At 39.4% G+C, this 12343-nt stretch overlaps 1 protein-coding gene across 1 annotated transcript; it reads left to right on the top strand.

Moving 5' to 3' along the window:
- Window positions 1-2398: 2398 nt before the first annotated feature.
- LOC139942709 (monocarboxylate transporter 12-like) lies at window positions 2399-8023 on the top strand. Its single transcript, XM_071939509.1, has 4 exons — window positions 2399-2630; window positions 3891-4031; window positions 5787-6623; window positions 7896-8023. Exons 1-4 carry the CDS (start codon window positions 2399-2401, stop codon window positions 8021-8023), a joined length of 1338 nt encoding a protein of 445 aa, XP_071795610.1.
- The last annotated feature ends 4320 nt before the right edge of the window (window positions 8024-12343 follow it).

Raw genomic sequence — 12343 nt, 5'->3', positions numbered from 1 at the left:
GAAAGCATGGTTAAATAATGGAATCAATGTGTGATGAATAGGTTTTCAAATAGTGGTTTAATCCAAACGAGGCCTGGTTCTTGGTAATTTTACCGAGACGAAGTCGAGGTAAATTATAAAGAACTAGGCCTTTGCGGGTTTATTATTATTATTATTATTATTGGTTTATTAAAAATCAAACGTAGCAGCCAAAAGGCTGAATTGTGTTTAGGTTTACAATATAAAAATACATTCAAACATCAAAAACCAGCAAATATACAATACGAGGTTATAAAAATAGAGTAGATGAGAATATAAAATTAAAAAACTGTAAGTATATACATTACAAATAGTTACACAATGAAAACAAGTTATCTACAGGCCAGAACAATTATTGATGATTGAGCAGCTCAACTAGGGAAGGGATGCAACTGTTTTTGAAACGGTTAGTCCTACATTTAATTGTACAAAGTTTATTGGAATTTCTCAGGTTGTTGTATCTAGGTGGGGGAAGCCATTGTTTATATCTTTCAGAGGTGAGGAGGGATTTACCAAAATTAACGAAGAGCTGCTCAAGTCTAACATCCATGGCAGGGAGGCCAAGCTGGGAATAATCTCAGCAAAAGACTTAGTTTCACAATAATCGTAGGACAAGATAATACGAAGAGCCTTGCGCTGCAACTTTTCAAGGCATCCAAGTTGAGACTTCGTGAGGCTTGGATACCAGACTGGGCAAGCATACTCAATAGTTGGTCTAACATACATAATGTATACACTCAACAAATCAGCAATAGAAGTGCAGCACCGTTTTAATTGGCGCAGAAGGTACAATTTATAGTTGAAGGCTTTGCACATTCAACTTATCTGGGTATCCCATTTAAGATTACTCTGTAGATGAACCCCAAGAATTGTCATACAGCTTGTGTTAGTGATGGCTGAAATACCAATATGGAAACTAGGTAGTACAGCTGGGGTGCGTTGGAAACAAATACTCAAAGCTTGACACTTGGGAGGTTTGATTTTTATGTTGTTAGTGTCAGCCCACTGTTGGAGACAGTCTAATTCGTTTTGCAAACCAATAGCATTCTCAGAGTTTTTAAAAGACTGGCTAAGGGTCATGTCATCTACATACTTATAGTGAGTAACCTCTTGATGATCAGTGACAAAATCATTAAACAAGACCAAAAAGGCGATCGGTCCGATTTTGGTACCTTGTGGGACACCGGCTTTGAACCATTAGTTGAAAACCATTAGTTGAAAATCGATTCAACACACTTTGATTCCCATTCATAAATACCTTTTAGGTCAAAAACATCATCACTGTTTGGTCAAAAAGTAAAATAAATGCAACAAATATAATGTTTAAATGATTTATTTCAACACAACACCCCTCCAGCTATGAAACGGTAAAGCCCTCTGCCGCCCTCGGGTAAACAACTCCTTATAAGGGAATGGTGTGCGCATCGCGCGTATTTGCGTGATGTGGCAAAACTGTTTCAGCCGTTGCTCTCGATCAATATGAATGGAGAAACTGTCTCAAAAGAACATGTGCAAGGTCGCGTGTCACACCCATGAATTAACACTTGTTACCGGTCATGAAAAAAAGGTTTACATCCACCCACGTGAAGCGCTCTACACCAATAGGAATAGCGAAACTGTCTGAGGTATTTATGAATAACAAATAAAATTGGTCCTGGATACAGGTAATGAAAGGTATTTACTTTTGTATGTTATATTTGTTTGTCTTTTTTGGGACACTACAACAATTATAACAAACGGCCGTCCAGGGAAAGCCAAAAGTAAAACAAAAATGTCAACAAACAGATGTGCCCTCCCAAACCATGTGCATAAAAAAGAGTTAAGATTGGAAACAACACTGGGAATAAATGTATCAGTACACATACACTTTCAGCCAGCGAGTGTTCCATGTGCTTGTGTCTACGGTACGGTAAACAATTCATGAAATGTGTTAAAATGCAATGGAATAAAACCAGCATATATAGCTTGAGGTGAGTCGTCGACCAATACAGTCACCATTAATTTCGAAGCCCCATATGATTTTAACACGCTACACGTTCTTAGAAAAAAAAAACGCAGGTTGGACTTGGGGTATTTTCTTTCTGTATCAACTAAATTTTGCTTTTGTATTTACTTCACATCTTTATTAACTTTTACTCCTCTTTTGTTTTCATCTCAAAGCGCATAGGGACTTATATGTGATTGTGATATGCGCTCTACAAAAATGGTTCATTATGTGAGATGTAGGTTGGTGATACCAATGATACCATTTACCATCCATGACGTTACATTGACTGTGTCTGAAGAACATACCTGTAACCATTTGTTCTCAGTGAGATGTTGCTTATGAGTTCCTCAGTGCGCCTCTTGTTTTGTTTAATCTCTTCTTGGTCCATAGAAAATGGCGCATGGCTGCTTGGAGAGCGTTTCGAACTCTTTAAAGGAAACCATACGAGATGGCGGTATTCATGGTTGGATTGCTGTGTTGGGTTTATTTACGTGTTTTGTAGCAAGGGTTGGTGTGACCAAAGGTATGGGTATGATGTTACCCACCCTACAGGAACAGTTCGTCACTTCGACGTGGTTAATTGGCTGGATGGTTGCTTTTGTTTCGTCTGGTGGGGCGTTCTCGGGTAAGTTTATCTTAAATATTGATGTACTTTTAATTAAATTTTACTGTTTATAAAATAGTTTATTTAAACTTATCTCTTTGCTTATTTGTGTACAAGCCAGTCACAATATGAAACAGTTGGCCCAGGCCACAGTTATTAAGTTAAACTTTTGTGTTTATGGCAAGTGTTGCTGTATTGATTGTTCCCTTGTGGATTTTCATCACTTTGTTGCTCTCTACTCATCATTGTTTTGTTGTCTGATTTCCAAATGAATAATAATACAATAAATATAAATAATAATATCAATTAAAAACTAGACATTAGGTGTTTGTGAACAAACACAAAGCTGCTCCGTGTTGTTTTGCTTGGACCATGTGCTCAAATGACCAAGGAGTCTATAACTGAAACAATTGAAAATAGGTTGTATATTTCTTGAGATATGGTCTCACTTCCGGTTGACCCGGAAGTATAGGTCAACTTGATGTCAAGTTTTTTTTGTAAATGAATGTCCTTGCCCAATGAGTTTAAACATTGGTCGTGTAGTTCTTGAGATTAAGGTGCTGCAAAGATTTCCACTGTAACTTGTCAATAGAGGGCGTTATATAAGTTGAGTGGTATCAACATCTCCTTTTTTAAGGCAAATAATGTTCAACTGAATTGTTTATCCCCAAAAGTTCAATTAAAAAGTTGAATGAATGTAAAAACTTGTATTTTACTCAGGATTGTTTGATTTGTTTGGTTTATTGAGTACATGACAGTATTATTAGAGTCCAATATCATGTGACAAACTCCTTAGGATGAAATCCTTGTATTTGGTAGGTGGTTTGATGTTTGATCTAGTACGAGTGGATTTCACTGAACTCATAACCACCAAACTCTGTGCTAATGATCACCATTTTCCGCTTACTGTGTATTTCAAACATCATGCATGCACACAGGTTATGCTGGGCTAACAATTGAGAAATAATAACAACAACAAAAACAACAACAAAAACAACAACAACAACGACAACGACAACGACAACAACACTGGCAACGGCAACGGCAACGGCTGCGGCGGCGGCAGCGGCGGCAGCGGCGGCAGCGGCAGCGGCAGCGGCGGCAGCATCAGCAGCAGCAGCAGTAGTAGTAGTAGTATATCGACGAAAACAATATCAACAGCTAAAAAAAAAAAGATCGCCTGCACGGATGTAATATATTGTAACTTTGTTCAATTATACTGCTGTCACAATTATAACCAATGTATCATCGCCATGTTTTTTTTTCTTCTTTTCTGAGCAGGGATATTAGCAACGCCACTAAAGGAGAGATTTGGCGCCAGGACTGTGGTGACAGTGAGTGGAATAGTTGCTGGTATCTCTATGATAAGTGCGTCATTCCTATCCAGTCTGTACGCAATCACCTTCCTCCTTACTGTTTCAGGTAAAACGTTGCTTAAAATTAACATAAACAAGTTGGATTGAGCTAACAAAACAGTTGCTGACATTGTTACCACTTTATGCAACACACTATATGCATAATCTGACAAACCTGTGTAAGTTTGAGATCGATCGGCCATCTGGTTCAAGTAAAACAAAACGATTGCACATTTTGCATAACACCAAAGCAAGCCTATCGGGAGAGTGTATACACTACAAACAAATGACCTTGTTGAGGCATATTGTCCTCTAACTAAATGTTTTATTTTTTTTGATTGGTCGTTTTCGCGGGTTTAAATGTTTGCAGCAGAGATTGTACAGTACGGAGCTTTTAAAGGGACATGCGTATAAACAAAATTGCGTGCGAACGAAACAAACAATTGGGTGCAAACAAAAATAAGTCCAACGAAGATTTTGATCGTACGCAAGCAAATTTTTAGTTCGCAACTGTTTTCGTACGCACGCATATTTGTTGCGGTTGAACGTAGATTTATTCGTCAGCTCGCATATTTGTTTTTGTTCGCACGCAACTTGTTTTCATTTTTTTTTTCACGCATATTATTCCTTAAGCTCCGTATAATAGAGCAATAGTGTCTATCGGTCAAACCACACATCGGCTGGACTAACAATCCAGACACTGTAATTGCAACTACATTCAACAAACAGTATAAAGATAGTATGGTATAGTGACTTCTTTAAATTTTACTTCCTGAGGTGCTGATTTTTTTTGAGAACATAGTAAAACAAGTCATGAAAATAACATTAACGGACATTACGAAACATGTGAAACGTCTTTACGTGATACTGGTTTACTCATTCATAAAAACAATTGCAGCACCTTAGCAATTAACATATAAAGGGAAAGTACACGTTTTGTAATTACTAAAAACAAATATTAACTCAAAAATTTACTTGGTAACGAGCATTGGAGAGCTGTTGTTAGTATACAACATTTCGAGGAACGGCTTCCTCTGAAGTAGTATGTATTTTGAGAAAGTGTTTATTTCTGACTTGAATGTTAAAAGACTTTAAGCTATAAGTATTTTATTTCTAACTGAAAGCACACAAATTTTGTTATCTTTAATCTTTGTCTTGCAACTTCTATGACCAATTTAGCTTAAATTTTCACAGGCTTGTTATGTTATGCTTATGCTGGGATACACCAAGTGAAAAGACTGTGCTTTGACAATTAACAAACGTGTACCTTCCCCTTAAAGAGAGTGGACACTATTGGTAATTGTCAAAGACCAGTCTTCTCACTTCTCACGTAAAATAACAAACCTGTGAAAATTTGAGCTCGATTGGTCGTCGGAGTTGCGAGATAACTATGAAAGAAAAAAACACCCTTGTCACACGAAGTTGTGTGCTTCCAGATGCTTGATTTCGAGACCTCAAGTTCTAAACTTGAGGTCTCGAAATCAAACTCGTGGAAAAGTACTTGTTTCTCAAAAACTATGTTACTTCAAGAGGGAGCCGTTTCTCTCACTGTTTTATACCTCTCCCCATTACTCGTTGACAAATGAGGTTTTATGCTAATAATTACTTTGAGTAACTACAAATAGTGTCCACTGCCTTTAAAGGTTAACTTTTTATTATCATTATCTTAAAACGGTGTGAGTGTAATTTATGTAAATATGTTGACATTGTTGAAAAAAGTACCTTAATGTTTAGAAAATGTTGAGTATACTTTGTTCCCTCAGCTCTTCAGAGGAATGTTAAAAGTTAAAACTCTTAACATATTTCGTATCTTACTATTAAGGAGCAGCAATTGGCATCACTTACATAATATCGAAGCATCTGGTTGGAAGTTTCTTTACCAAATCACTCACAACAGCCTACGGCTTGGGGTACATGGGCTCCTCCTTTGCCTTCATTGCTGTTGTGCCATTGATACAGCTTTTCCTAGATATATACGGCTGGAGAGGAACAATGCTACTACTTGGAGCATTATTGTTACATATCGCTGTTTGTGGAGCTCTGATGAAACCACTTGCAGCTAGTGGGAGTCGAGATGGTTACGAAGCAGCTCTCACTTACGAGGAGCAAGAGACCGGAGAAGACAAAAGGGCACCAAACAACCACTGTGGCTGTTTTAACAAAGTATACTTATTCACTCGTGATACATTCCAGCGTGGTTTGTTCTCATCCACATCATTTTGGTTTATTGTATGTATATCAACTGTTCGACTAATCACTTACTGTGCTTGGTTAGTCTACTATGTGCAGTATACTACTGTGTATAAAGGATTCACAATGGAAGACGCGTCGCATTTCATCGTTGCTTATGGAATTGGAAAAGCAGTAGCCTGCCTTATGATCGCCCCTATAATTCAGCAAGTGCAATTTGTCAGCAAATACACCTGGCTGGCTATAGCTGTACTTATACTTGCCATTTACTATGCTGTCGACCCATGGTTGATGTCTTACTGGCCAATTACTGGAAATGCTTGTATCTTTGGAATTGCTTTTGCATTGACTTCCATACTCATAGATGTTGTCATAAAGGAAATATTTGGTAAAGAACAGCTGGGCCATGTTCTTGGCTGGATGGGATTTATGACTGGTTTGTCCTTAATCCTTCTCCTATATTTCCCAGGTGAGTTTTTGTGTTAAAGGAACACGCTGCTTTGGATCGGACGAGTTGGTCATTGAAAAGCGTTTGTAACCGTTTGTTATAAAATGCATATGGGTATTAATATATTTTTAAATTAGAATACAATGATCCACACACGTTTGCGTGTTTGCGTGGTTTTCCTTTTACTTTGCGACCTAACACAGTCGGCCGTTTATGTGAGTCAACAATTTGACCCCCATAAAATGGCCGACCGTGTGAGCAGGTTAGCCCACACTTTCGTTCCCAGGGGTGATCGATCTCGCCGCGCCTGTTTGACCCATGACTACGAGGATGCATACAACACTACTAGGCGCACGAATGCATATCCGAAAATGGTCTCTGTCATCAAGATGCAACACATGTACAAAGCTCAAGGAAAGGACGTCGGTATATTTCGACATGCAAATATCGTCCTGATTAACACAATCAAACTAAGTAGGATTTGAAACTTTGCGTGGTGGAAATACGATATAGAAAGTTTTGCGGTAACACCATGTAATGACTTTCTCTATTGAGTTGGGGTGGTTCTGAAAAGAACCGTTGGTTTCAACTCGACGTTTCGATAAGTATGCTCTGATCGTCTTCTGCAGAAGACGATCAGAGCAGAAGACGATCAGAGCATACTGATCGAAACGTCGAGTTGAAACCAACGGTTCTTTTCAGAATCACCCCAACTCATTAGAGATAGTCATTACATGGTGTTACCGCAAACCTTTCTACAAGCAAACTAACCCAACATATTGATAACAGATTCGTAAATGATTGATAAACGTTCTGCATCGAGTATTTTGTGAGGTGTCTTGGCCGAGTGGCTATATTCAAGTATGGTCAAAATCAATGGAGTGTGGCTTCAGGTCCCGGTAGTAAAGCTTTTGTCCTTGAGCAATATACTTTACTAATGTTTCTTTTCACCAAGTGTTATGTATCTGGCAGTTTGATTTGTTGGTAAGAAAAAGCCTTCGGAGCGCTACCTTTGTCCAGGGAACGGATACATATGAAAGGGATGTTATTGCCCCGATGACCGGGGCAATATAGTAAAGCGCATTGGGACGGTAGTTGTAAAATTCACTATTGTGTTGTTTATATTTAGTAGTTTTGTCGGGATGGATCCAAACCACTCTCTCGATCAACAAAGCTCACGGCTACACTGGCGAGCTGATGAATTAATGAGTCGCAAATTAATGAATGAATGAACGAAACAGTAAATGAAGGTATGTAACTTAAACATGTGTACGTTTTGTTTGTGCCCACCAGGATTGATATACGACTTAACTGGAGACTACACCGTTGCCTTCAGTCTAATGGCTGGTGCACAATTACTGAGTGTTGCTGCTGCATTTTGGTTACACTGGAGGCATAAAGGAGAGAAGAGTTTTCGATAAAGACGCCACGCCGTTAGTCTTGTCATAACAGAGTGTTAGCAGAGAATATTTCGGGGGTATGCCGCTTCTCGATTGACCCTCGCTAACTTTCATTTTCCTTAAAGTAACAAATACTGAATGGTGATTGTGGAAACATATTGAAATATTTGTGTCGACAATTTCAGTGAGCGTTAACATCGATTTTTCTTTTTAATCGATGTCATGCTAAAAGTGTCATCGGTGTTGTACTTTTTTTTTTGCGTGTTTTGTATGGTGGATTACATAGTGTTGGCAGTGCCAGCCACTGTTTTATAAACCAATATGTAATGCCCCTTTGACTCATCATTGTTCCATCGTCTTTACGACTTCTTCTGAACCCCTTTTTAACCCTTCTCATCCTGTCCAATAAACTAGAGAGCTTTCGATTTCGGGACGGTAGGAACACAGAGGACGGGAGGTAGCGTTAAGGCCAAGTCACACAGTGACTGCAGCGATAACTAAAATGTTAACGATAACGACGCAAAGAGGACACATTGTATTGGTTAATTAATTGCTCTACACAGAAAACGCCCATGCTTCAAGGGCGTGCATTTCTAACGTTCTCGTTTTCATTCTCCTATAAAGGCCTGTGCTCACGATTGAACGCCCCCGCCCTGTATGATGTGGACCGCACGGTAACATACTTGGCTTGAGTCCCATTCCAATGAGGTTAATTTTATGTCCAGTCCCATCATCTTGACACCAGGAAAGCTTTGAGCGGCCGGCATCCCCAGCCATATGCCTGGCCATTCTCGGGACCGGGTGGTGTCATGTTTACGCGTTGTTGTGGTTTTTATTAACTGCACCGAACCGTGATCTTGTGAGCCCTTTCACCGTTAGACTTGATTCAATGTCCGTTCTCGTGCGAGAGGTCCCTTGTCACATCCGCCGCCACAATGTAGCTACATTGGTCCCGAGAAAGGTACGGAACAGTTTGGGGGTGATCGGCTGCACAAAACAAATGTTCATTTGTGGGCGATGGGACTGAAAAAAAAACTGTCACGGAACTGCGACTTGAGTCAAGTCAATGTCAAAAGGAACAATAAAACAACGTGTGCAAAATTCTACGATTTGTTCTTCTCCAAATCATGATAAAGCTGTGTTGTCCTTGGTATGGGTGGTTCATGTTAAAATGGGTTGATCCAATTGTGTGCGAAGGTTGAAAAAAAAAATATAATAATTAGTTTCCTTTTGTGTAAGGGTTTTCGTGGAGAATTATTTGTGAGCCGGGAATTTTTGCAAAAGAGCTGGACAACACCTTATTGGGAACTATACAAGGTAATAAGCATTTTAGTTTGTTTAGACTGAGTTGTCCGCATGAATATAGTCTGATTAGTGATCGATAACTAATACGCAAAATCACCTTGATGTTGCAGTGTTAAAGTAGGTCGGTACAGTGACTGTGTAATTGCCTTCGACGCGTTCCTTTTAGAGAAAACAAACGGAGCGGAACAAATTGACTTATTTTATTTACCGACGTGCATGCAGCTATAGCACAAAAACAATTACGCTTGTCACCACGTAATTGCATTGTAAAAGTAGGTCGGTACAGTACCCTTGGATGTGAAATTGCCTCTGTTGTGTTCCGTTTACAAAACTAAATAAATGGAGCGGAACAAATTTACTTCTCTTTTCTGACGTACATGCAGCTATATAGCGCTAAAGATCTCATATCAAAAACAATTATGATTTCCACCACGTAATTGCAGTCTACACACCTCGGTATTGTGCCACCTTGGCTGTTAATTGTTTTTTTTTTGCAGCGTTTTTATTACAGAAAACAAATTGAGCGGAACAATTGCTCTCATCTCGGTTCTGACGTGCATGAACCGCTTTTTATTCCAGTAAAAACCAAAACAAACACGCGAAAAAAACTTTTAGTTACTCTGTAAACGTATGTCGGTTTTAAGAGTCAGTCAGCGTATAACAATATTTGTGAGCATATGGGTGTGTATTCGTTTAGCTTCCATGGGTTGACCCCTGTCTACGTCTGCCCAGGTACGTTCGAATAGCTTTGACGGGGCTCACCCGGGTCGGCCCCCAGTGCCCTGCTTGTGGAGTGGGTCACTTTGGTGACCTGATGAGTATGCCATCACCACGAGAGGGCGAGTGTGATTGTTCGATTAGCTCTATTTGCGTTATATATGCGTTGTTATAGTTTTGGCAAACGCTACAGTGTGACTTGGCCTTACAGACACTTGACACCATTGTAAATTGTTAACACACAGTCGGTGTATCTCATATATTTAAAATAACAAACCTGTGAAAATTTGAGCTCACTCGGTCGTCGTTGTTGCGAGATATTATTGAAAGAAAAAAAAAATCTTGTAACACGTAGTTGATTGCTTTCAGATGTTTGATTTCGGGACCTAAAATTCTAAATATGAGGTTTTGAAATCAATTTCGTGGAAAATTACTTCTTTCTCGAAAACTACGTCACTTCAAAGGGAGCCGTTTATAACGGTGTTGTATACCATCAACCTCTCCCCATTACCTACAAGAAAGGTGTTATGCTTATAAATATTTTGAGAAATTACCAATAGTGTCCACTGCCTTTAAATAATAGGTCGATACAGCGTCCTTGGCTGTGTAATTGCTTTCGCTACGTTCCTTTTGCAGAAAAACAAAAGGAGCATAATACAGTGATTTGGTCTGAAGCACACAGGAAAACCTAATAAATTGTATAACACACGCAATCGAAATTGACCGATAATTTGACAGCCAATCAAAACCCGCCACAGTCGTCTGTTTCTTTATAGACAAGCCTTAAATACTGTTTGGTCACTCGTTTCTATCTCACTGCTGTGAATACGGTGAACGGTGAAGTCGATGAGTGAAGCTTACTCAATTACACATGTGTGCAGCAACAACTTCTGTTCAATTAATTGCTTAATTTGAAGAAATATATGAATAACTGCCTGATTCATTTCTTCTAAAAGTTATTACGAATAATAGTATACACAAACGATCATTATGGAAGTCATTATCGCAACTTTGTTTATGTTGGTACTGATTCAAACATGCCATGGTGCAAACCAACAGCGGTTCATCGAAACATTCTACTTGGCTGAAAACCGTGCCTTACTGAATCAAGTGTTTCAGTTGAAGACTGTATCTTCTCCTGTGATCTGTGGGCGAGACTGCTCTTTAAACCCACAGTGTGCATCATTCAACTACCAAATAGATAACAATGGTTGTGCATTTAACAATATCACCAGAGCAAACAGCCCTGTTGACTTTATCGAATCACAAGGAAGTGTCTACTATGATGAAAGGGTGGACACTTTTTCTTTTTCCGTTCCGAACGTGAAGAAGTATAGCAGTTGTACTAAGTTATATCAAGCCGGTTACCGTGACAATGGCATGTACAAAATCTACCCTGCAAGTCTAAATGCTGGGTTACAGGTCTACTGTGATATGGAAACAGATGGAGGAGGCTGGATCGTCTTCCAGAGGAGACACGATGGCTCTGTTGACTTTTACCGCACCTGGTCTGAATACGCATCTGGCTTTGGTGACATGCAAAATGAGTTCTGGTTGGGGAATGACATCCTGCGTGCCCTTACTGGAACGGGTCAATGGGAGCTCAGAGTAGATATGGATAATTGGCAGTCCACTGCAGTTTGGGCTTCTTATGGTGAGTTTGCTGTTACAGGTGACAAGTACACTCTCAATGTTGGTTCATATGATGCTCAGAGTACAACAAGTGATTCAATGTTTGGTCATAATGGCCAACCATTCACAGCGAAGGATCAGGACAATGACGGAGATACCATTGCCAACTGCGCAGAGCTATGGGAAGGTGCCTGGTGGTTTACAAGCTGCTACATGTCCCATCTGAATGGTAAATACTATCCACAGGAAGATGTTCCATTCGGACGTGGAGTAAAATGGGCAGGTTGGTGGTATGGATCAGATTATTTCTCCCTGAAGAAATGCAGCATGAAAATACGGCAAGTTTTGTAACTCATTAAACGAACAAGCTTTACTTAAAAAGACACAGGACAACTTCGGTATTGCCATCGACGTGTCTCCTAATTTGGTATATCTCAACATATGCCCAGCGTAACAAACCTTAAAAAAATGAACTCAAATGGTCGTCGAAGTTGCATGATAATATTGACACCAACAACAACACTTGTCGCACGAAGTTGTGTGATTTGAGATGCTTTAATTCGATACCTTAAAATCAAATTTACGTGTTTAAGTGAGAAACAACCTCTTTCTCGAAAACGACGTTACTTCGGTGGGAGCCGTTTATCGCAATGTTTTGTAATATCATTGATCGTCAAGAAGTAAGTT

This window comes from Asterias amurensis, chromosome 10, assembly GCF_032118995.1.
Source record: "Asterias amurensis chromosome 10, ASM3211899v1".
Lineage (NCBI taxonomy): Eukaryota > Metazoa > Echinodermata > Asteroidea > Forcipulatida > Asteriidae > Asterias > Asterias amurensis.
The sequence above is the reverse complement of the archived record's forward strand: the minus strand, read 5'-3'. Positions and strand labels throughout refer to the sequence as shown.

Excerpts from the sequence above, each read along its gene's own strand:
- LOC139942709 (XM_071939509.1), top strand. The coding sequence starts at position 2,399 with ATGGCGCATGGCTGCTTGGAGAGCGTTTCGAACTCTTTAAAGGAAACC. Across the intron at positions 2,631-3,890 it reads GTCTGGTGGGGCGTTCTCGG|GGATATTAGCAACGCCACTA; the intron begins GTAAGTTTATCT and ends TTTTCTGAGCAG. Across the intron at positions 6,624-7,895 it reads CCTTCTCCTATATTTCCCAG|GATTGATATACGACTTAACT; the intron begins GTGAGTTTTTGT and ends TGTGCCCACCAG.